The 25,535-nt window shown below is 40.0% G+C and overlaps 2 protein-coding genes across 6 annotated transcripts in view; both read right to left on the bottom strand.

The window, feature by feature from the left end:
• Positions 1-1,750: 1,750 nt before the first annotated feature.
• DYNLRB1 (dynein light chain roadblock-type 1) lies at positions 1,751-8,026 on the bottom strand. 3 transcript variants are annotated; one of them, XM_067307584.1, is made up of 4 exons: positions 7,761-8,026; positions 5,064-5,139; positions 3,443-3,616; positions 1,751-2,278 (listed from the first exon to the last, which is right to left on the bottom strand). In XM_067307584.1, the coding sequence occupies exons 1-4, from the start codon at positions 7,857-7,859 to the stop codon at positions 2,235-2,237; spliced, it is 393 nt and encodes a 130-aa protein (XP_067163685.1). In that variant the 5' UTR covers positions 7,860-8,026; the 3' UTR covers positions 1,751-2,234. The 3 variants fall into 3 exon arrangements, with proteins under 3 accessions (XP_067163685.1, XP_067163686.1, XP_013800239.1); XM_067307585.1 differs by having other exon boundaries at positions 3,449-3,616; positions 7,761-7,997; XM_013944785.2 differs by lacking the exon at positions 7,761-8,026 and adding an exon at positions 6,615-6,932.
• Positions 8,027-11,791: 3,765 nt separating this feature from the next.
• Positions 11,792-25,535, bottom strand: part of ITCH (itchy E3 ubiquitin protein ligase) — a 67,518-nt gene continuing 53,774 nt past the window's right edge. Inside the window, exons 16-25 of one of the 3 annotated variants that reach the window (XM_067308007.1) lie at positions 24,775-24,863; positions 23,977-24,136; positions 23,556-23,689; positions 19,532-19,672; positions 17,614-17,734; positions 16,760-16,864; positions 16,433-16,529; positions 16,012-16,084; positions 15,110-15,254; positions 11,792-14,159 (exon numbers count right to left, since the gene is read on the bottom strand). In XM_067308007.1, coding sequence (XP_067164108.1) covers positions 15,155-15,254; positions 16,012-16,084; positions 16,433-16,529; positions 16,760-16,864; positions 17,614-17,734; positions 19,532-19,672; positions 23,556-23,689; positions 23,977-24,136; positions 24,775-24,863 — 1,020 coding nt within the window. In that variant the 3' untranslated portion in view covers positions 11,792-14,159; positions 15,110-15,154. Of the gene's footprint in view, positions 15,255-16,011; positions 16,085-16,432; positions 16,530-16,759; positions 16,865-17,613; positions 17,735-18,249; positions 18,316-19,531; positions 19,673-23,555; positions 23,690-23,976; positions 24,137-24,774; positions 24,864-25,535 lie in introns of those variants that run through there. The other 2 variants (XM_013944783.2, XM_067308008.1) reach the window with 2 other exon arrangements.

Here is a 25,535-nt window from a genome sequence, read left to right as displayed (position 1 = left end):
CTCCTGCTTGTAATTTTGAGGGAACAGGGCTAAATCCAGGTTATACGCGTTTGCTAACAGATACATCAATCAGGAGTGATCCCTCACAGGCACAAGTAACAGCATCCCCTAGTGAAATTGCAGTCAAGGTTTTCTCTTTTATTGTACAGCACGTTTCATGTGCGTCAGCTGTCTCTGCTCAGGTGCACTTTGGGAGAAAGTCCTCTTCATGCTGGTAGAGCACTTCCACAAGTACAGTTTGAGGCCAGACGCATGAGAAGGCTAAAGCACAAGCTGGCAGCTATACTACCTACAAGACACAGCAGCAGACTGCAACCCCCTCCCTTTTCTGTGGAACAAACCAGACTGGGAAAGGAACTCGGAGCACTGCTCCCTCCTGAAGCAGTTCCTAGTATTGAGCTACGTGTGCACGCAGTGAAAAAAAACCAAGTGGAAAAAACAATATGCATCTTTTTTGAATGTGAGCTATTATGTTCTGTGCGTCACTAAGACCTTCAGTACAAGCCAGAGTTGTGTTTGCATTTGGGAGGGGAAGAAAGTTTTTCCTGGAGCTTAGTTAGCACCAGTGCAGGATTCAGGAAAATCTGCAGTAAAATTTTGACCTGTTGTGTCAAAGAGTAACAAGAAATTAGCAGGATAATAATGCACAGTTTAAAAATATCCCCTCTGTCACAATATGCATCGGCAACTTTAAGGAACATAAGAAAATTTATGATTTCCTCTATTCATGAATTCCTTTGGACAGCAACTCTGCTCATACGGAACTCAGGCAATTCCTAGCACATTGCGATAGTCATGAAGATCAGTAATGGTATATTCACCAGCCATTTCTGCATCTTGTTAAACACTATTTGAATGGCAATTTCGTACATCAGTAATACACCATGACATAGACTTTTCTCTAATCTTACCCCAGGAGCAACAAAAAGCACAAGGTCTTCATGGAGTGCTAAATGAATGGAATAGGAAGGATGGGCTTCCTCTCATTCCCCGTGGGAGAAGTGAGACCAAAGAATTTTGTCCTGTAACTAGCACCACTCACAGACAAGCCCACACAGGGACACTGCTGCTTACCTAGTGCCTGAGCAAAAATTCCTACCCAGAAGGACCGAGTTCACCGTATAAGGTTACTAAGGCAATAAGTAAACAAACAAACAAACAATACTTTAGAAGAGGGGGTCACACATGCAAAGAGGCACAAAACATTCATGTAATTTAATTTACATGGAGCAAGTTTTCAACTTGTTTGCTAATTACTAACATTGTACAAGTAATTATTAATTTCTATGCAGACATTTGGCAAACGTTCTTAAGTTCTGCATGCAATTACAAGACACTTTCAAGGCTAGAAAATAATCCCTTTTATTAGTTTGGAGGAACCAGATGACCTTTTTTGTACTTAATGGCCAATGCTTGAAAAATTACCAAGGCAAGATACCAGATCAGGCCGGCTGTGAACTGGGTTAGTATGAGAGCTCCAACAGGCAGCTTCTATGGTCTTACTCAACCACAACACTTCTCTGTCTGGAAAGAAAAGGAAGTGGTGGGAAGATGCTCCAACATGGCAGGCAATAACAAGTATATAGTACACTCACTTTGAATAAGTTACTGTTTAGAGATTTAGAAAAAGCAACTGGTAGCCAAAAACTGCCCCCGGAAAATTTCATTTTTTTGAAGAAAAAAACCTCAGTCAACCAAGAGAATCATTAATGTATTTACAAGAGAAGGAAAACGCACAAGACAAAAGCAATCACTGATGACACTTTTTAATTTGATATGGCCAGACTTCTTCTTCAAAAAAAACCACCTTGTAAAACTAAGAGTAAGAGAGAACATGAAGACAGGCAAGTTTCTTATTTACAGTCATTCAAAAGCAATAGTGTAAAAGCATGTCTCAAATAGCAGTGACAGGAGTATGGAAACATACAAGGAATAATCTTTTTTTAGAACATTATTAGAATATTATATTATCTTAACTATTAAAAGAATCTGTTGCACTTTTGACAGCCTAAGCCACCTGATTCTAATTCAGAGAATCTCCCTCAAAATGACTTTTGTGATACCCGTTGGGGGGGGGGGGGGCACTTTTTTCTCTTTGTAAGCAACAAAAAAACCCACTTTTGTTTTTCCAGACGTTATCAAAGTGGCACAACAGAGTTAACACTAATGCTCTACTCTTTGCTATTAAATTAAAAAAGTTGGGTAAAGGGAAAAAAGAGACCAAGTTAGTGTAATCATTCAGTTGGATTCTGGATGACAATCAGGAAGTAGTCTTTATCTGGAAGGGAAAAAAAAAGAAGTTATTCTTTCATTGCTGATAATTGTTCACCAAAAAAAACCACATTTGTATTTAGCAACAGTAAATTTCAGCATTTTTCCATACCTCACTGATATACTTTAGAAACTGAAGAGTCCTCACATTCACCCTCAGTGAACAACAGAGGTTTGACATGTCAGATCCCTTGAGTCTTACTGAGGAAAGGGTCGCAATCTAGGAAACTGCGTGCTTGCAAACTAATCAAATTTAACTCAGTTTGTGCCTTAAGATGTAGTTAAAACTGGCACATGAAATGATCAAACCAAAATAGGTGGCGCAAGACAGTGATTTCCCATATCCCACAGGCAGACTGCTGGCCTGAAATGGCTGCAGCTGCATTTGTTCTGGAGCAACGTTTACTCTTCCCTTTTCATCTTTCACATGAGATCAGCATTAACCAAAAAGCCTTTCTTTCTCAAGAACCGCCCTGTGGAGCAGCCTACTGGGACTGGAATCCCATCCTCTGCCTCCCCATCAGCACAATCCCACCACAAATCTGACGCAGTATGAAGGAACAAAGCAAAGTTTTTGCCACATCAGTGAACTGTACTCATCCCACCACTCCCCGTTTCATAATTTGATGAAATACAGAGGTCGTTTCCTGAAGAGAAAGTTGCTGCTGCTGCTGCTATATTTTAAGACTCATGAGTGCAGCTGCAGCGTGCTGTGTTCCCCTCCTCTGAAACTGAGAATCTCTTTGACTGTTTTGCTTTACATCACTTTGCCTAGAGTGCTGATCTGAAACCACTCTAAAAACATTAGTTTTGGACTTTTCTGGTTTTACGCTGAAAAAACATAAAACACAGAAGGCTGCAACACTCTCTCAAATGCCATGCAATGTCTTCCACTTTGATCATTTTGCTCATTCCATTTTGAATTCCCACATTCAAACATGAAGCAGCAAACTTCGGTCAATGAGAAAAAGATTCAGCTCTGAAGATAGCAAGACAGCTCAAATTCCTTGGAAAAGGAGAGCACGTAATACAAACAAAAGCAACACGGGGGACTCATTTCTTTCAGGCTCGCACAACATCTATGCCAAAAAAATACGCAATTGGCAAGTGTGACAAATCTCACGAGAAGAGTTCTACCGTTTTCTCTGATGCCTCCATTCACACCACTCACTTTTACCTGGTGCAACCATGATTTCATTTTTCTTGGAACGGATCCGCAGGAATGTGAGGTCATTCTGGGGATCAATGTCTCGCACAGTGCTCCTTGCCTTCATGATGAAACTGTGCATCAGGCCCGCATACTGAATCGTTGTGGAGTTGTCCATAGTGCTTTTGATAGGAATACCTGCAAGAAGTCACCGTGAGGACAGCAAGGGGCAGTGATGAAACACTGGAACTAATTCATCATCAGGTCCAACTGTGGGGGCCATTTAACCTAAGCAGATGTTATAGCAACACCTGGGGAATGGAATTAGGAGTGTTCTTTTTAAAAGGCTGAACAGAAGAACATGAACAGAAATAAGATGTGCAGAATTGCTTGCCTCTAGTAGCATCAGTGTCTTACTCTTGCTCTCTCAGTTATTCATTTACTTATAAGATGCATAATATATATAAACAAAAATAAAAATAGATATTTTGGGGAAGACTGGGAATACCAGTGTTTCAGTTTTGCTTTTCTGACTGGGGTCAACTCTTCCTTTCAGAAAGTCTCCTGAATATCACAGTTAAATGGCAGTCAAGTAACTTGGGCTGGGATCAGAGTATAGAGGACATGAGCTGCTGCATCAGAGCTGAGGCTCTTGTATTTAGCCATAACAGTTGATGCAGTCCCGCAGGTTCTCTGGTTCGATTCCTGTGCACCCACCAAGAGGGCAGTTACATTGACACTGTTTGGCCAGAGCTTTCCCTCCTTTATACTTCTGCCATCCATCAGATGCACTTTTCCCCTAAAAGCCAGCCAAAATTCAGCTTGTGTCAGGCAACAGTAAAGCAGCTTATTACCAAATACTGGCATGACTGAAAAAATGATGAAGGTATATGCTCAAATAAGTGGCCTTCAGCCTGGAGAGCACAATCATTACAAACCATTATGTAAAAACAGCAAGCAGGAACACAAGCTGAATATGTTCAGGTGAGCTAAGCATGCAATGACCCAGTCTTCAATATATTCACATATAGTTGCTACCTATTTGTCATCTTTTTCAAGGAATATTTCCAAGAAATATTCAATTTAAAAAGATAATCACACAGTTTTAAAAAACTGGGCTGCCCACAGTACTGTCAGTGTATCTGGAGTACTCTGAACATGCCCAACCGCATCAGACTCCACAGGGGCTTCAAAAAGAGACAACCAGCTTACGAGTCCCACGAGGCCATCAGCATGAGACAGCTACTTGCCTCTGCCAAGATAGCAGCCTCCCAGACATGCACCTCAGCCAGATTTTAGATGTCATAAGAGCTTTTAGTGCTATCGATAAAAATGCAAACACCTCAAAAAGGTGAGGCTTTGGCAGACTACAATCTCAAACACTGGCAGAACTCAAGACACTTAAAAGCTTTTCCAGTGTGAGCTTAATTTATTTATTTAAATAATATAAATGAGCTGGTATAAAAACAGGAAAGAGAACCCAACTTGCTCCTGCAGCCACTAATTATTGTCAACTTGCATTGGCTACCAGAAAACCTTTGCTAAGGAAAGACATTTAACCTAAATGCAAGTAGCACAATCAGTGGTCCTTAAAGCGCATGCTCTGAATAAGTTATATTTTAGAAAACTGCAACTGGCACTATACCTTCAGAATTAACAACAATTATTCCTTGCACTCCCTTTTGGCTCTGAATTCGCTTCAGTGTTTCTTCCACCTCAGCCTGCAAAAATAGACAGTGAAAATCAACAGAAGATGAGGCATCGTGATGCCTTACAGGGGCTATTGGACTTCAAATAATTCTTTGTAATAACGTATCTGAAAATAAAGCTGCACCAAGATGATTCAAACAGATACTACCATTTCAGCAAGCCCTTTTCAGCTGTTTCCCAGCTGTGTTCACTCATTTGTGAGGAGAGCATCACTCATCTGTGATGCAAACTTGGACTTTCTTCTAATCTTTTCCTTCTCTCCTCTTCCCCAAACCCTTCTGCAACCTCATGCATCAGTTTCTTACTGCAGGCTTGCTGGCTTGTAACTGGAAGATTGCCTAGTCAGACTGCTACAGTTTAGGTGTCATGCAAAAATCATGTAGGAAAATACACGGAGAATTTAGGAACAAAACAGAAAAAGATAAATTCTGGGTGTAAGACTATCTTCCCTTTTATCAAACGAATGCTAAGAGCAATTAAATATAAGAAAAGTGAAGGAAAAAAGTGAACTATGCTCTTTCCTTATAATTATGATTCTTGCTGGGAGAGCTACAAGATTATAAGCACTAACAATAATTTACTACTTCAAGGAATCGACTTATCAAAAAAAAAAACCACACACACACACTGAAGGCCCAGCTGTTAGTCCATTTGCCAGCTCTGTAAAATCACTAACAACTTTGTAAGAGCTTACAAACCCCTCTGCAAAATTTTAATTGCTACAAGAGATCAATCAAAATTTACCTATAGGTCCTCTAACAGAGCCATAAATATGTCACCACCAAAGCTTTATTTCACTGCTGGGTGAACCCCCTTACTGAGATGTTTGATATTTTTGATTCCCACTAAAGGGAACAGCAGCACACAGCATCTTCCAAAAGCAAATCAAAGCCCCCCAGAAAGGATCTAGAATAGAAGAAAGAGGTTGCCTAAACCCAGCGAAAAGGCCAGATATGCATGGTGCGTTTGGCCAACACAGCTGTGTTTGTTAGGCACTGTGAATAACCCTCTCTGTCGCCACCAAACGAGCACAGTCACATTATAAGTCCTGTTCTCTGGGAAGAGGGCTCATCTCAACCTGGTCTAAACTTCAGAACTAGCAGCAACCTTTCTGCAGGACTTTGTTAGTGTAAGGAGCTTGGAGTAACACAAACTGTTGCTACTGCGAGATGCTACTACCTGATTTTGCCTTTATGAAGAAGAGTTTGTCTGTCCTTTCCAGCATGGAAAAATCAGACCTCAAGCATTTTGACAAAGCTTTTGATTATTTTTTAATGCTGGGCAAATTCCAAATGGAAGAAAAAGGAGCTGAAACAAAGAGCAAATTACAGGGTGCAAAAAAGCTGAGAAATAAATGGTGGTGGACCGTTGAGTCTGAACTAATTTCCTGACTTCTTATTTAAGTCCCAATTTATGAAATACTTTCCTTCATCAGACCTTAACAAACCCTGTTTGGACACAACGATGCAGCCGTCCAGAATCACACCCAGTTTTGATTTTCACAGCCAACAGACAGATAACCTAGTCTCATTCACAGGTTGGGGTGAACTGATCTAGCAGCTGACTGCTGCTTAAACAGGAGAGTCCTGCTTCTCCTATTCTCACTGCCGGGCACACACATAGCACTTTGGCACCAGCTCTGATGCTCCTCCGCCACCTCCGTGAGCCAAGTCAACTGACTGGACCAGCAAAGATATTACTCAGGAAAAAAAAAAAGAAATTAGACGTCATCTTGCTAACCAGACAAAAAAACTATCGTAACAGAGGCCGAACGAGCACAGGAGATGGCACGCGCGGGCGGCGAGGGCGCCGAGGCAGGAGGAGGCCGCAGCCTCACGCTGCCCCTCGCGGGCTCCCGCCCAAGCGCGGCCGCAGCGCAGCGGCCGCCCCCGGCCCTCCGGGTTCACCCCAACAGCCCCAAGGCCCCGGTACCCGGGCGCCTCGGTTCCGCTACCGGGCCTAGCGGACCGCGCCGGTTTTCCCGCCCACAGCGCGGGTCAGTGTTTTTATTCCCTAAGAAACTTTTCCAGCCGCTTTACCCCCCGATTTCACAAGTATCTGTCACCCAGCAGCACATCCGAGCGGGAAGCACCCGCCGCGGGCCCCCAACGCGAGGCGGGCCGCAGCCGCAGCCGCGCTCCTGCCGGGCCAGGCCGGGCCGGGCCGGGCCGGGCCGGGAGCGGAGCCTCCCCCCCACCCCCCGGCGAGGCAGCCCCGCGGGGCCGCGCCCAGCTCGGCCCCCGAGGCGGGGAGGGGAGGGGAGGGGCGGAGCGCGGCGCCCCGGCCCGGCCGGCTGCTGCGGGCAGGCGGCGGCGGCGCGCCGGGAGGGAGGGAAGGAGGGGGCGGGGGCGCCGCCCCGCCCGGGACCTCGGCAGGGCCGCGCCGCGCCACCGCCGCCGCCGCTCCCCGCCCCGGGGGCTCTCCCCCCCCCCACGGCCCTCACCCACCATCTCGAGCGCTGCCGCTGCCACAGCCCAGTCACGGCTCCCCCACGCATGCGCCTCCCCCGCCGCCAATCACGGCGCAGGGGCGGCAAGCCACGCCCCTTTGGGGCGACTAGCCCCGCCCCGGCCCCGGAAGGACTTGCTCTACGGCAGGGGAGGCGGGTCAAGCGGCTGCGCCGCCGCCGTACCGGGGCGCTCAGCGGGCCCGGCCCGGGGGCCCCGCGCTCCTGCTGCTGCCGTTTCTCGGGCCTCCGCTGGAACCCAAATTCCCTCTTTTCTTCCTTCATTCCAGAAGGCGTCCTGGCTCTGCCCTGCTTCTCACGGGACTCTCTCTGCGCAGCAGGCAAACAAGCGGTGCCTTCCGCTGCTCGGCTGCGGCCCAGGCCGCTCCGCGACGCGCCGGGCCTGGGCAGAGCCCGGGAGGGGCGAGGCGGCCCGGGCCTCCCCCTGCGCCGCCCCCGCGACGCGCCGGCGCTGGCAAAGGCCTGGGAGCCTCCCGGCCCCGAGCTCTGGAGGTTAATGTCACCAGGGCCGTAGCGCCTGCTCCGCCGCCCTGCGCAGTGCCGTGCCCGCACGGGGGCTCCGCCTGCCTGTGGTTTGGGGAGGTGCGAGATGTCCTGCGTTCTTCAGGCAAAACAACAACCCCCTGCCCCCCCCCCCCATATCGAACACAGTCGGTGTTAAATATATGCAGTAACAAAATCTGTTGGATTCCTCTCATTTTCCTTGTTTACCTGGAACCATTCTCGGCCTGCATCAAACGTTGCTCCTTTTGGCGTTGTGATCCTGTGAGCAGTTGCATCCAAAAAACTGACCCCGAACTGCTCACAGCAGTTACAGAAAGCAGGTGTTAGAGCAAAGGCACGTGGAAATCCACCTTATACAATGACTCAACTCCTTTTTTTAAAGATTAATCTTACTGAATGTAGCCATTTCTGACTTTTCTAATGATTAAAAGCAGTGACTGTCCACATTTAAGAACAAGAGTTCAAATTAACGGAGCTGAAAAAGCAGTCTATTGTTCACGGAGAGAAGATATTATAGAAAGTGGAATAACGACCTCAAAGTTTTTCTTCTTTTTTTTGCATTTATTTCCAAGAAACTTTGAAAAACAGGATTTGCCATAGCAGTTCAGGTCACTGGCCCTTCAAATCTAGAATCCTGTTCTTAGCAGGGCTACTTTCTGGTGACTCAGAGAAAACAGAATTTCTCTAATGAACATTGTCATTGTTGTGTTACTGTAGAGTTGGTAGGGAGGGTGAGGGTGGACATGGGATCGGACATCTGAGATCAGGAACAAATCCATCATTAGGATCATTGAGATATGGTTATTTTCTGTTTCAGTGGATATTTACAGCTTTGCAACCTAGTTCTTTTTAATGCTAGTATCTCTTATTAGTCCAGCAATAAATTCTAGAGGTTGGCTACAGAAAGACATTTACCATAGCTTGATTCAACTTCTAGTCCTACCAATGAACATAAGATTTGGCCAATAAGTAAGCAATGCAAAGGTGCCATCACAGACCTAAACCAAGCAAGGAACAGAGCACTCGCAGCTTACAACATACAAAAACCCCAATATCCCATCAGGACTGGTACCAACATTAAGCAATATCATAGAAGAAGGAACTAATGCAATGATGCAACTGAAGTTGTACATTTTTCATAGAGCTCTGATTCACTTTTTTTTTTTTTTTTTAACTTCAAGTAGATATGAAATATTCCCACAGTTGTATTAACTTTAAAGCTGCCCAAAACAGTGTCAAATTTAGGTCTACACTACTTGCCAGCATGCTTTTAAGTGATGTCATGTAAGCATGGATTAATCAACTTGAAATTAATGTTTCCTGCTGCACAAAAAAAGGCAAGTCCACAGCCCATATTTACTTTGCATAGAAAAGCAAACTTTGAATTTGATTCTTACTGATGAAACTGTTTACTGAGCTTCCCTGTTTGAACTTGTGGAAAATGAACAGTGTAAAGATCTGTATGAACAAGGGGACAGTCTGGAGCAATGAAGACTTATCCTGAGTAGAGGAGGATCAGGTTAGGGAACATTTAAACAAACTGGACTTACACAAGTCCATGGGCCCTGATGGGATGCACCCACGAGTGCTGAGGGAGCTGGCCGATGTCATTGTGAGGCTGCTCTCAATTACCTTTAAAGGTCATGGTAATCAGGGGATGTTTCTGAGGCCAAGAAGAAAGCAGGTGTCACTCCTATCTTCAAGGACAGCAAAAGGGAGGACCCAGGGAACTACAGGCTAGACAGCCCCACCTTGATCCCTGGGAAGGCTGGGGAGTAAACCCTCCTGGAAGCCATTTCCAAACATATTAAAGACAAGAAGGTGGTTGGAAGTAGTCAGCATTGATTTACGAAGGGGAAATCACGCCTGACCAACCTGAGAGCCTTCTACAATGAGACAACTGGCTCTGGGAACAAAGGGAGGGACATTGATATTGTTTATCTCAACTTCTATAAGGCTTTTGTCGCTGTCTCCCATAACATCCTCACAGACAAACTGATGAAGTACAGACTAGATAAATGGACTGCAAGGTGCATTGAGAACTGGCTAAACTGTTGGGCTCAGAGGGCTGCAATCAGCAGCACAAAGCCCAGCTGGAGGCCAGTCACTGGTGGCATACCCTCAGGGTCAATACTGTTTAACCTTTTCATTAATGACCTGGATGACAGGACAGAGCGCACGCTCATCAAACTTGCAATGATTCAAAGCTAGGCAGATTGGTTCATACACCAGAGGGTTGTGCTGCCATTCAGAGAGACCTCCGCAGGCTGGAGGTATGGGCAGAGAGGAACCTCATGAAGTTCAATAAAGGGAAGTGCAGAGTCCTGGACCTGGGGAAGAATAACACCATGCACCAGGACAGGGTGGGGGACAACTGGCTGGAAAGCAGCTCTGCAGAAAAGGACCTGGCAGTCATGGTGGACAAGTTGACCATGAGCCAGCAACGTGCCCTCGCAGCAAAAAAGGCCAGCACTATCCTGGGCTACATTAGGAAGAGCCTTGTCAGCAGGTCAAGAGAGGTGACCCTTACCTTCAACTCAGCACTGGTGAGGCCACACCTGGAGTGCTGTGTTCAGTGGTGGGCTCTGCAGTACAAAAGAGACATGGAGCTGCTGGAGCAAGTCCATCAGAGGGCCATGGAGGTAATGAAGGGACTGGGTCCTATGAGGAGAGGTGAGAGAGCTGGGATTGTTTAGCTTAGAGAAGAGAAGCCTCAGAGGGATCTTATCAATTTGCATAAATACTTCACGGGGGGGGGGGGGGGCAAAGACGACTAAGCCAGACTCTTCTCAGTGGTCTCTAGTAACAGGACAAGGGACCATGAGAGTTGAGACTCAGCTGCATCTGGTCATACTAAGTCACATTATGGCATGCAGGAGAACTAGGAAACAGAGAGAATCCCAGATCCACTTTTTTCTGTTAAGGACTATGGAACTTATACTCTCAGCAGTGCATTAATAAAGATACCAGCTGTAGAAGTTTCTTCTACAGTACAAGTCATTCTATTTCAATTACAGTAATACAACGTATTTTAATTACAATGATACAATCAAGTATCATGAAAATGTTTCCATTAGGAATCCGGGATTTTGCCCTAGATAATCTCTAAATAAAAATTTTGTTAATATATTTTTTTCCTACTGCCCATCATCCCCTCATTCCTGAACAGGAAAGAAAAAAAAAAACACAAAACCTTGCATCACAATCACATCTCGTCTTCGCTATCTCTGCAGTAGCGATAAAAGAAAATGCTAAAGCCACAGATCCTATACAATCTTTCTCCAGACCATTTCCCTCTCTCCAAACAGTCCCGCCACCTCAATTGGCCTCCTTACTTCTGGTGCGTCTCCTGCAGACCAGAAGACGTCAGAAGACCATTGTTCACAGACCAGCAGCCTCACTGTCTTCTTGGGGTAGTATCCCTAGGTTCTTTAGCACTAAATTCAGGATTTATTCTAGCTGGAGACTAACAGTCACATAGGCAACCACATACCGGGTCTGAAGTCTAATGAATTTCCACGCAGTAAACACTGGCAGAAGAGTTCTCGGGAAAGAAACATTCCCGAAGGGACTTTGCTAGAAGGACAACTTCATGCAGCCTCACCCCCATCCCCAAAGAGCAGACGGACAACAGTTTATAGGCACACATATGCTTCGTAACACCAAAGGAATAACGACAAGACAACCAGCTCTTTAAGTAGGTTTTATAAAAGTATTTGACTTACTGAGATACTGTTACAGTTACCTGAGTATTTGAAATTACAATGCAAGGAAATTTCAACAACGAATTTCAGTCCAGTATTTTACAATCCAGTGCTGCTGATCCCAGTTTATATACTAGTTCACTAGAGCACATATACACAAACAATGATTCTGAAAGAAAATTAAGACACCACAAAAAAAGGGGGCTGGAGATACCAATATAGAGTTGAGATTACAAATCCAGTGCAGCATGTAATGAAAATGCAAACCAAAAAAAATTAATTAGGAAGTTTTTTTTTGCTTTTACATTTCACAGATAATAGAAAAAAAAATCAAGTTTTAACACAAGCAACTGGATTAAAAAAAATTCCATACTAAATCAGATGAAGACGTGACGCATTTACTGCGTACTTCATTAATATATTAACATTTCCTGGGCTACCCAGGACAAATAAGGCTTTGTTAAATCATAGATCAGTGGCTCAGCATTTCGTTAATTCTGATGTCATTCTCATAAGGCAAAATTCTAAATAAAAGTTATTCTAATACTTGTAAATTTGGATCAATTGACAGTTGCACATGAACATGTACTTGTTACACCCTATGAATTTATGGAGTTCAGGCTGCTAAATCAGTTGAAGCAGTGGGAGACACATTCATTAATCTCTGCTGAAAGTCTTGCTTGTAGTCCAATTCATAACAACTTATTATCTGGTATACTATACCCTGTGGGCTTATCCACATGATGTTTCCACCAGACCCCCATAAAGAACAGAAGAGTGCATCAGTGGCTCATAATAATTCCTTGTTATTTCTACACAACATGCTGTAGAAAATTAACAGATTTGTTAGCATTTACAATGCTTACAAAGTAAAATGTGCAAGTAATCTTTAATTCTGACTTCAGAAATATTGCTATTTAACATAGTAAACTTATTTTAAATACTTGTATTTTGGCCAAATCCAATGTTTTACAGTTTGTTTGTTTGTTTTTCCAGTGAATTCTTTAATTGCAATATTTGAAAATTATTTCTGGTGCTTGGGATATCCAGCCCCCTTTCTCCCATTCTAATACAGCAGAAAAGACATATAAACATGCTATTTAAATTAAAGAAAGAAAAAAATGGAATAAGTGGAATCCCAGACTGCAAAAATATATACAAGCATTTACCTTTTTCCTGAACTAAACATTTCAACCATAAAAATATTAAACAGCCATACCCTATAGAACTAGGGCTAAGGCTATTTCAATTATAACTATTCTTTATTTTAAAAATATAGGGCTGAAAGCCTTTTGGGTGATATTTATACATTAATAATATTTCTAGGTTCCCTACATGAATCATAAAGCATTATGCAGAACACAAACTATTTTTCATAGCTTAATCTTGCATTAACTTGCTTAATTTAATCTCTTGTAAATATGTTAGATAACTAGATTTCATTGTAAGAATTAACATCAACAGAAAATATTTATAAGGCTTTTTTTCTTCTCATGAACTGTGTACTGTAAAAGAGCCATCAAATATTTTGAAGTTGGCAGATTTTCCTCTTAGTAAAACCATGAAGTCAGGTTAGTTCTCACCACCAGTGAGAAGACAAAAGTGGGTCATTTCTATACCATCAGAAACGCTTTATGTTTTTCTTAAAGATGCGTGGCAAGAGTTGTACACTGTAGGGTCTAATCATTCTGCCTTCCGGCGAGCACGTATCACCTTATACGACCTGAAAAACTCCCTTGAAGTCAGTTATCAAACTGTAGTGTCTTGGTTCTTCTTAGCCCTGAATCAGTTTTTCCATCTTATAGTTAAGACTGAAGGGATAGCAGGAAGGAAATATTCTTTTCAAAGACCAGAAATTCAGTTTTAGAATTTCCCCTTGTCCTGTTCCAGCTCTAAATCTGGAAGTCTCTTAAAAACAGCTCCTATCCCAATGCTTGGAGCTGCAGTTATGCTTTAACATGTGCTACATACCATTTCAAGTGTCACATCTCTTACTATGGCTAACAGCCCATCTCATTGAAGTTTGCTTTCGTCCCTTCAGATAAGAAAAGAGCTGACCATACCCAAAAAGTGCATTCAGTCTAAAGGAGCAGTAAAATGTACAATGCCATTGTAAACCAGAAGAGAACTGAACATCAACAGATTCTAAAAGGAAGTAAAAGATGTTATTAATCCAATAAGAACTCACTACAAAAGTTACTAGCTATAAGCAGCTGAGGGATGAATTAATTTAGAAACCTCCCCCAGATTCTTTAGTTCTACTGTTTATAGAATTACTTACCGATGCTCCAACATTTCAAAAGTCTGTAATCCATGTCTGAACTTTCTAGCCCTGTTAGCCTTAGTCAATATCAGCCTTCAGTTCATCACCAAAAAAAAATGATAAGTATTACCATTTTTAAATCCAGTTGTTTTACACCTCTTCCTGAGAAACCAATAAAATATTTGGAGAAAACTGACTGCAACATGTAAGAATAACACTGAGTAAAATTTCCATGAACACTTTTGATGAGAAACATCAGTCTGCATACATGAATCTAAATGGAATCAGTGCAATCCCAGGTGGTCTTGACTTTTGCAAAATGAGTGAAGTACCACAGTGTTTTATTATTGTAAAAGTTAAATGTGTTATGCAGAAAAAGATCAGAATTCTTCTGAGGGGACATGAAAATGTTCCAACAACTTTGGGCAGGCGTTTATTTTGCTGAAAAAAAGCAGGATTAAAAAACAAAAAAAATCAAAGCTACGGCCTGGATTTGTGCCACACTTCTACATCCCCTTAACAGCAGCTTGAATCCAGCTGGCATTTGAGCAGACTCCAGGTGGGGAAAAAACAGTCTGGCCACACTTGAGTTAGTTAGAAAAAAGAGCATAAGCAATGAATTTGCTCATAGTACCCAGAGGACAGTTATAGGCTGGTTCTAATAACACTGCTGTAAAGAGGCTTATGAGGATGCTGCAGCATTGCAGCTACCAATGAACTTCCCAGTGCATCAGTAGCAAAAAATGCTACTAAAAAGGAAAGACAAAACTATTCTTAAAAATCTGTCAGTCATTAAGGACACATTCTAATTAATGAACAGTGAAACATAGCAGAGCCCAAAGCTGTTTTAAATATCTACTTAGTTCATAATTCATCTGATTGCTCATTTGATTTCTGAAAGTGCTCAGTAAAAATCCAGAGTTAATGTGGGTAAAATCTCAGGATAACATCCATTTACTTACACGCTAGTATTTGTTAAATAATCCAAGTCAAGTCTACTTTACAATGAAGTGTGCAACAAGCAGAAGAAGTGAAGAACATACATCATGTGTTGAGTTCACGTTCTTCAAGGTGCAAATTATAGCTGGTTACTCTTGCCCAAATCCTTCTGTTTCTTCAATTGCGAATAACAACTTTTCCTTCAACTGCTCATAATTCTTATAGGGTGGAAGGTCTAAGCGATTGAAACTGAAAGTAAAAAATAAAAACTTAAGTATTGAAAAATAATTTAAACATCACCAAAAAGATCTGCTATGAATACGGGTAATCGAACCTTTTGCTATGTAAAATGGATACAACAATTAATTCACAGCTATTTTACAGTTGGAAGGGGAAAAGAAAGTCCAGGAAAATCCTGGATTTATACCCTGTCAAAAGCTGACCATGGACCAGATATAATTTATTTCTGAGAGCAAAAGTTAGAGTAAAAATGCTTCAAAAGAGTTAGTTTTCCAGAAATGCAGCATATTTGGTAATAAGCCTTGCTACATTTTCCTAGTTGGTTAACTAGAGACATCATTCATATTTGAAATGTTAAACTTGTTTCTTTTTACTGAGTATTACTGTAACTGAAGAAATGAGCATAAGCTACCTTTTCTCTAGGGAAGAGGCAGTGTGAATGGAGCTATTTATTTTTTTATCACAATGGAGTGCGGTGAGAACAAAAGATCAGTCCCGCTGTCTTTAGAAAGTACTGTTTATTACTTTAAATTTTCAGTAATACACAAATCCACAAAATTCAATAATGGAATCTACTGCATGCCACAGAATAGTTTTTCAGAAGCTCAACTTTTATTCCGTGATCAAGCTGTTTAGCATAGCTTGGTGTTTGATTTCACACAATCGCAGACGTTTAAGCAGATTACCCATTTACTAACAATCTCCAAGTAGACTGTTGTCAGCAGAAATAGAACCACCGTAATACTCTGATATATTATGTACTCACCAGGTGTGACTTCTAGGTAACCAGTTTTCCTTTCCAACTTTTTCAATACAAAACTTTTGGGGTCCATTGCTCCCTGTAATAAATTCAAGTAAATAAGACATTGGTCTAGCTAACTTAGTATCAGTAGTTAATATATGACAGCTGAAATATAAAAGACTTAAAAACAAGACAAGGCTATCATTACTCACACAGAACAAAAGTCTTTCATTACACAACTCTATCCACATAAAAGTATTAATGTGGTAAAAAACACACAAACTTAAAGAAGTGATTCTGAAAGAAACTCAACAATGTAACGGGTATTAACAATCTTTCTGTCATAGCTGAAATATATGGAGGACTTAACAGTCAATATAAAATTCATAAAAATGTCCATAAACAAAAAAAATAGCTAACCCATTAGAAGGATTATTATGCATACCCATGAGGTCAGCAAATCCTCCCACTGGTAATCTGCATGTTCCAGTAACAAACTGCAGGAGTCTCATTCTCTTCTCATTATCTATTTCTTTCACAAACTGAAAAATAATAATTGAAATAAACACTTAGGTACACATTTGATATTTGTATTTTCACCTCATCATCCACAGATTTACAAGTCACACTACTGTTAAGAATAGCTAGATTAGCAGTAACAATTTTTATTTACATGCCACTGATCTGTTCAGCAATTCTGACTATTGCTCACTCAGTTGTAGCTGTACTCTGTAATTTCTGCTGTTCTGAGAATAAAACAAAGTCTACAAACCTGCCAGAACCATACTATCTGTCTGCTGGTCCTGGTATAATGCCGGTAGATGGTATGCCTTTGCCAGTCATTCAAATCAATTTCTTGCATTCCACATAAAAGCACCTTTTGGGGGAGAAAAAGGGAAATAAGTATGCAAGTACAAGCTATCACTCCGTTTCTACGGCTGCCCACATAGCAACAAAGAACGCCAGTTGTACCATACATGGAAGTATCTGCAAAGACTGGATGCTCACTTTTAATTTTAAACTTTATCCCAAACTTCCACAACAAAGAATAACCATTACTTATGAAGTGTATTTTGAGAGGCCACAAAATAGCAAGAGTCTCATTCATGACACAGGGAATAATTGCTTGCATTTGGACATTCAAACCAAAAACATATACTTTATCATTGCCCAACCATATAATTCTGTGCTGGGTATAAGCTGTTTGGTTTTCATTTTTTTTTAAATTAGAGATGCTTCAGGAAGAGTAATTTTGTGAGATGAAAACCAACTAGAGCCTGGTCCACTCTATATTTGGTCATTCATTGCATATCTGGTTTTATCTCCCTCTCTGTCAAGTTACTCATTCCTTAAACACAAGTAAATCAAATTGCTGAGGATTTCAAAAGCAATTCAACAACAATTTTGTGTTGGCAGAATCTTATCCCTTAGAAACGTGTCAGTGGCTGGCAAAGAGGAAAGCAAAGGGAAACACATTAATCAAATACTGCTCCATGAAGTTTTCCCCTTATCCCCTATAAAACAAAGCTGTCAGCATTAGCAAACTCTGTTCTTCGAACATAATGACTGGAATTTAAGTATTACATGCAACAAACTGGATCTAGTGATAGCCAAGTAATTCTTTACCTCCAGTTCCTTAGCATCAAAATACTGCAAATACTGTTGTGGCAGAATTTCATTGAAGCCCTCGAAGAAAGCCTGTGTCTGTTCCTCGACACCTCGGGAAAGCCTCCATTCTGCTACTAGCCTGCAAAAGAAAATATAGAAAGACAATTTAAGCTGGCCCATGCTGCCCAAAGTCCACATCTTTTGTTAGCCTATTTTGAGATGAACTGTAAGCTATGTTAAAAGTATTATGGAAAGTCTGGAAAGTTCTGGGGATAGAACATCGTATAATTTTATTCGTAACCTTTACTCTCTGCAAACAGGTTTTTAAATGCAAGTTAAAACCCTATGTTTCCAACCATTCTGCTATGAAAAGTATTTTAGGCTCAAAGAGGAGGCAGCATCTATTCACTGATTATATTAATGAGAGCACAGCAGTCCCTAGATATTTGAGGAAAGAAAAAAAAAATGCAGAGCTATCTTTGTCTAATATTCTCCCCAGAAATCTCAATCATTATCCATGGAAAGGTAAAAAAAAGAAAAAAAAAACTAGGTCAAGTTGTACTGGTGAAGATAAGTAGGACTGCCAGCTTACCAAGAAACGACTATGTCCATTTGGAAAGTTCCATATTTGTTTCTGTTAATCATGAAACTTTGCTCTGTGGCAGAAACTCCACTCTCCATTAATAAAAGGGTGAAAAGCAGGCAGGAGACCCGAAGAACCTGAACCCAGGGAGAAGCAGATATTATGCTGAATTCAAGCCTAACCTGTCAGGAGAATTGGAGTCTAAAGGAGAGATGGCTATTTTCTGATTTCAATCCTAGAAACCTTGGGGACTTAAAGCAGGACCCAGAGTAAGACACAGAAGAGTATGAGTGAAGCTGGAATCCGAGCTCTCCCTGGGTTCCTGGAAACTAGGAGAGAATGGTTTTCTGCAGATCCTCCCCATTTTCAACCCCAATATGAATACTTTGCAAAATTACAAAATGCCAGAATGTTCCTTCTGCAAATGTTACCTTTTCTGTGAAGCACTGAAATGTTTTCACAGATTACTCATGCAACGAAAACAACATCCACTCCCTTCTCCCTTGCACCTGCCCCCGGAAAAGCAGACTTCACCAAAATCATCACAAGAGAGAGGAAAACTCCAGTGAGATTCAGTTCATTTTGTGCCTGCAATACGTGATTTTCTTTGGCAAGCACATTCACCTAAGCTTATACGTTAAGGATCACACCTTAAAGCAGAGCTTATGTACTGCTGCACATTAAGGAAGGGATATATCAAGACAAACCAGCTCATTGTTCACGTTGTCCTTCTTTAATCATTCTTAGTGAAAGATCCTCCCCTCCTAATCTATTGCCTTGAAAAACTCCCATACTGCAATCAAAATACTTAGTTTATGACAATACAAGTTATTCCATCATTCATAACACTGGGCTGTTAGAAATGCCAAGATCTAACTGTACTATAAGGCCAGTTCAAATAAAACCAATAGTGATGCTAAATACCTTTAAAAATTAAAAATTATCAAGAAAGCATCCAAAAATGTTCAGTTTAAAACAAAAATGGCTTGCTAGACTATGAGTAGGTTTTGAATGAGCATAATTCGAATAATAAACACATGCAGTGATTTGCTGAAATACCTGACATTCATGTTTCTCGTTGCGATATTCTGCTAATTTAAAAATCTCTAGAAAAAAAGCAGATCATCTGCTAAACTTAGTATTTAGGGAAAAGTGGATTTTTATTTCCATCATTTTTTTTCTTTCAAATATGATATCCAAACAATTGCCACTAGTTACATCAGCAGCAGTTACTTATAGGCAAGTTTTCAACAATGCTTCAGATTATTACACAGCTGGACAATCTTTTCTTGCTAGAACTAAAGAAAGAAAATGGACAGAAACAAGTATTTTAAAATCTTCATTTGTTCTTACCTTATATATTCTTCTTTGTTTTCTTCTGTGACTAGAATGTTGCTACCATTTGGTTTCAAATCATGGCTTTTGATTTCACCTAGAATTTCTTTATCAACTGAGAAAAACATTTCCAAGCCACATTCTTCAATATCGTTCTCTCTGTAAGAAAAAATAAATATTGCAAATACTGAATAAAGAGACCTTGTACTCAGTACAGGAGATGTGTATAAAGAACCCTAAGAAAAAAAAAAAGGATTAGAGTTCACAAATCAAGTTAAGGAAACGTTACTTACACAATAACTGTGGTTTTGCAAGATATACGGACTTGATTTCACTGATGCTAGGTACATACATGAATTGCACTCCTGACCAGCAATTTTTTATTAATAGTACCGTTAAATTAGTCAGTCACTAAGGCTGACATATTACCTTGCTGACTCTATCTAGTAGCTCAATGCAGTATAGAAACTTTTCAAGTAATAACATTTTTGCATTTTTTTTTAAGGCATGATTGCTTCTTCTAATTGGTAACAAAGACCTTGCTGAAAGGTAGATGTCCTTTCTTCAGGTAATACCAGACCAGAAGTAACTAAGAAAGGCTTTGCATGCTTAAGGAATTATCTTTAACATCTGTATATTTATGGGTCTGTTTGGTGAGCATATCCTAAAATGTTCTAAGCTCCTAAATTAACAAAATATATGTATTGGCTCTCCTGCTAAAGAGGAATTCTCTTACTAGAAAATGTAACACAGGAAGAAACTTTTGCTAATCTGTAACCAACAGATGCTGCTTCAATAAACTTTATTCTCTCTATAGGGTTTAATAACCAGCAGAATAACAGGTATAACAATGTAATTTGTATGGTGATGCATGCTTCTATAATGTGAAGAATCATCTGCATATGCAGTGGGGCTCATGACCATTTTCCCCAAGATAGACTGAACAAACAAGACAGTTTCCTGAACCATAATATGGAAATGCCAGTCTTGAATATAATGTCACTGTGGTTTATCTAGCACTGTGATATGATGGTGCTTCTGAACTTGATCTTCCCAAAATACATGCTATTTAAAACTTGGATAAGGAGGAAAGGCTTCAGGCTTCAGGCTGATTAAATACCTCAAATAAAATCACTCCTTCCTTTTAAAAGGAAACAGACCTCCTTCATATTGCATCAGGATACAAAAGTATCTGGATACTTGGTCTCAAGTTTCCTTGTGAGATATGCACGTGAAAAAGGACATGAATTGCATAGCCTTCTTCATCATTTTCTAATATTAATGATTTATTGAAACAGTTTACCAGAAATGGTGGGAATGTAAAAAATAGCTACTCAATAGGAGAAGCTCCAACCAGATTCAAAACTACTGAAAAGTTTCTTGGTCTTTTGAGGCTGAATGAAATGATGTCCTCCCTGCCAGACATGAATTTTTCCTACAGATTTATGACTGTTTCCTTGCAGAATAACTCCATTGGCATTGCTAATACGCAGGTTCACCTCTGCTAAACCTGAAATTTCCATCTCTCTACTTAGAGACCAATGTCTACACCTCAGAGGTCTGAAGGCTCTTCTCCAGAATGTTCATATCCTTGGGTGTTTTTTTTTCAAGGCAGTAAAGCCTTCTTGGACTCCAACTTAGAAGAACTCTGCATCGCTACAGAAATTGCTGTCGATATACAGGTCATATCTGCTCTAGAGACAGCCTTAGGAAAGTTCTTGCTACTGTCTTAAGCTTCCCCAGAGCTTTCTTCTGCAGCAATCAAATAAAAAACCAAAACACTCAGCGCAGATTAATAAAAGCATATGTAGCCAACACAGCTTAGTCATTTGAAACCTTAATTTACAGACTGGAGATACAAGAACCATTATTCGACAGTAAGTTCCAAGTTTTCTGGTTCCTTACTTTAAACATAAGCTTCTCCTGTCCCTGACAAAACCTTTCACTAGGGACTGCTGGTACCCAAGAACAGTTTCACACCAGCAGTCAACTGGATGGTACCTGGCAACACTGCATGCTTTGAAATAAAGGTGCAGGGAAAGAGTCTGCCATGGCTGTAACAAGCCCCCGTTTATTGCCATGGCCAGGCAGCCTGATACCGATTTCCAAAAGCCTCTGTGCTCTCTTCTGAGCCCTCATAAATAATGTATCATCCAAAAGAAGCATTCATGGATTAAATATGACACTCCAGCGGTACTGAAAGGCCCCGCAAGTATCGGGTGTCATCAGTGAAAACCATTACTATAAAATGCGTGAGGGCAATGCTGAGCACAAGTCTCCAGCTTATGCGCATTAGACACAAATGCAAAGATGCGACTATGTCTAAGGAAAACAGCTTAAAAATAATATCCTTCTACTCTCGACCTTCCGCAGATGATTAATGAATTGATGCTGTTCATAAGGTAAATGATTTTATATGCGCAGCTCATCACCAGTTAGTCACAAGCTCATTCACCCATAGTAGCTTCCCCCGTGATTACAGATCAAGCACTGTAAATCTCTTCTCTATACCTTTCTCAAAAACACCTTGCATTTTCAGTGCCTTTTGCCTGATCTCTAAAACACCTGTAGTCATAAGGTAACAACAAATGACCCCTTCCTTTAAAAAAAAATAATGTATACATTACCTGACTATAAAACAGCAAGTTTAATTGCAAGAATCAGGACTTAAAGCTTTGAGACCTTTTCTTCTCTCTCAGGTCTCAGTTTCATGGCATCTTTGTCCAAATAGCAACTATAGTTTTGCTATCGGAATTTTAACTTACTGTACCTTTTAGCCACAAATGATTGGGTACAGAACATACTACTCTGAAAATGAAAGCAAAATCCACATCTCTATTTGTAAATATAACCTAAAGCTCTCCCCCCCCCCCCAATTATTCCAGACAATACTTCCATGATTCACCACTACAGGAGATGACATTTTTTCCTTTTATAGCTATTTTCGCTTTTTAAAAATCAATCTATCCTAATTTTTTTATGAAGTTTACAAAGCAATTTAAAACAATTTTTTAAATTGATTGTATATCATTCTTTAGTATGTTTTATTTCACCAGTCACGCATAACAGACTGGTTTTTCTGCTAGATTTGTTTTATTATAACAGAAGTAACAGTATTTTTTTTTAAATTGGATTTGTCTTTCCCTTCCATTTTCCTTTTTTATTTTTGGAAGAAAAAAACACCACTGTTACTGACACTTTTAATGGTGCATATCAACCATGGACTACAACATCCTGGAATCTTGCTATTATCAAGTAAGCACAGAGTTACAGTGCCTTTAAATCTGAAGGGTTTTAAAATTATTTCTAAAAATATTTTGAACACATATTTCCAAAATAACTGTGTGTCTAAAAACTCCAGATTCATTTTACCTGCCACTTTCTGGAGAGGAATCTATTAAGGAGTGGAGAAGGAAAAACTCGGAAAGAGTGTGAATGTAGAATAGACGGATGACTGACAATGCGTACACGGAAGGCTGCATGTGCAAATGGTCTTGAATCATCCAGATTGGTGCAAAAACCAATGCTAGCTAGCAGAATGCATGCTAGTTAATTTTAAACTATTAACCTTTAAGTCAAATTTCAAGGATGACCAACAACAGTTATGTGATAGTAAGTAATAAGCTATGTTTGCTAACTTCAAATTATTGTAGCACTAAACTATTTACATTTTCTAACTAAACCAGATATTTTGGAAAGAAAGCATTAATGAATGGATATTTTCTGATTTTTTTTTTAAATCAATTATCTGAAAAATGTTTCAGTGGAATTTACACAAGCCGTTTTATTTTTAACAGTGTGCGATACTATCACATCTGTATTATGTCTAGCTAGTTTTATTCAAAAAGCAGCGAAAATGGAATGCGAGATTCTGTGCAGAATATTCAGTAAACCAGAAAGGCAATTCCAGTACTATTCTGTAATTGATATATTCTACTGTTCAGTGGGTTTTCGGTGATGAATTTACACCTACTTCCTGGCATAAGTGAAAATCAAAAACATTTTATTGCTATTTCAAGAACAAAAATCAAATCAAACTCACTTTACCCAGATGAGAGAGTTGTAAAACTCTGGGTCAACGGATTCTAAATCCTTGAGTCCTACTGGCTTGTTTAGGATACGTTTATAGAACGGCAGAGAGAAACCAGTGTCAATGAATTTCCCATGGAACAAAGCCTGAAGGACATGAAAACAGACAAAATAATGTAAAGGATGATTGAATACCCAAAAGGACAACATTCTGTACTCTGTACCAATGAAATTTGACAGCCAAAGAATTAAAGCATCCTAGAATATCATGACTACTAATACGTTTTAAATCATTTATACCAAAGGCAGTTATATCCAAACACCTAATAATAGTTTCAGCTCAAAGATGAATTATTTAATTATCCATCTAAATGTACAATATTTATCTATAGGAAAAACTGCAGAAGTTAGCTTTTATCTACTTTTGAACTTACCATGGCAATGAATCTTCCAATAAAACGGAAGTATTTCAGATGGTCTGGATTAATGTAAGAGGCTGGGTTTATCTGTAAGCAGTAGTTATCTTTCCCTGCATATTCAAACAGGCAATACATTGGGTTCAAAACTTCATGCGACAATAGAAAGAACCATTCCCTGAAATCATACAAACACAAAAAAACACATTTCAGTTGTATTCAAAAATTATTTTAGTTAATTCATATGCTGAAAATTGACTTAGGAACTTGTTGGCACATAGGCAGTAACCTGACTTCTTTTCCAGAACGTATGGCTAGACCAACTATAACTAACACAATTTAGGAATTAGTATGCAAATTTACCACGTTATACAACTATCAATGGTTTGGAAAAGACACCCTTATCTTAATGGGCAGATTAGAGTAGTTCTTTTAAGAGGTTATCACAGATCTAAACTTTCAGTTTTTAGGGAATGCTAACATACTTTTCAGTTACATTCCAGTAAAGACTTCTGGGGATTTGTATTCACTTTTCAATAGACCTTTACTTTGATATTAATGACTTTGCCAAAGACTTACTATAGTTCTGTAAACTGTGCATCTTTTTTCTCTAATCATTGAGACATTCGAATAATTCCTTATGTGATTTAAAAACTGCACAAAACTATTTGAAGACATGCGTTGATACTCTAAGGAAAGATGAAATATAAGCCTCACTAATATTTTTAAAGCATTGTAGTCTAAGTATCTCCTTTGGAGAAGTTTTCACACCAGCAATTTGTAGAAAAGACTTTTTGCCATTTTAGTTTGGTTTACCTTGCGACACCTCCATAATCCAAGCCTTCTTCACCAGGAAAAATAACCCACAAACGTCTCCGGAGATCCTGAGGGCTGAAGCTCATTATCTTAGTAAAAGAAAAACAATCAATTTATATAAAGAAAATAGCTGCCAGCACAGGCTAAACTTATTACTATTTGTTATCAAACAATATGGCATTTAATACATCAGACCATAAAAGGAACTATGAGAAATACATAAGCTACCTATTCAGGAAATGTTCATGGAATTTGAGGGGTTAGTGCAAACTTATTTCCTGCTAGCAGATGTGAAAAGTAAAAGATGGAAAAGTAAGAGAAGAAAATAATTCTTAAAAGAAAGACTGTCATATTTAGGTCAGCAGCCTATAAGTATGCAACAAAAACCTGGCCAATAAATAAGAGAGGCTCACAGAGAGTAACTTTGGGCTTTCTAGAATAACATTCTGAATAGTACCGCAGTTACACTTCATGAAGCAACATGAGCAAAGACTCAAAGAAATAAATTAAAAAAAACAATAATAAACATGCATTATATATATATATTTTTTTTTCATTTTACAGCTTCACTCCCTAAAAAGGAGGCCGGCTGTCAGTTCTGCATCAAGGAGAATCATAGCTGCTAAAGCAACTATCGCAATGCCATTTTTAATACAATGACCAAATTTGCTGATTTGGTCAAATATCAGAGGTTTTCCTAGCAAAACAGGGCTGTGATTTCACATAACGCTTGCGTGTCTCAGAGCATTAAGTTTTTGTTT

The sequence above is a fragment of the Apteryx mantelli genome, chromosome 18 (genome assembly GCF_036417845.1).
Source record: "Apteryx mantelli isolate bAptMan1 chromosome 18, bAptMan1.hap1, whole genome shotgun sequence".
Taxonomy (NCBI): Eukaryota; Metazoa; Chordata; class Aves; order Apterygiformes; family Apterygidae; genus Apteryx; species Apteryx mantelli.
The sequence above is the reverse complement of the archived record's forward strand: the minus strand, read 5'-3'. Positions and strand labels throughout refer to the sequence as shown.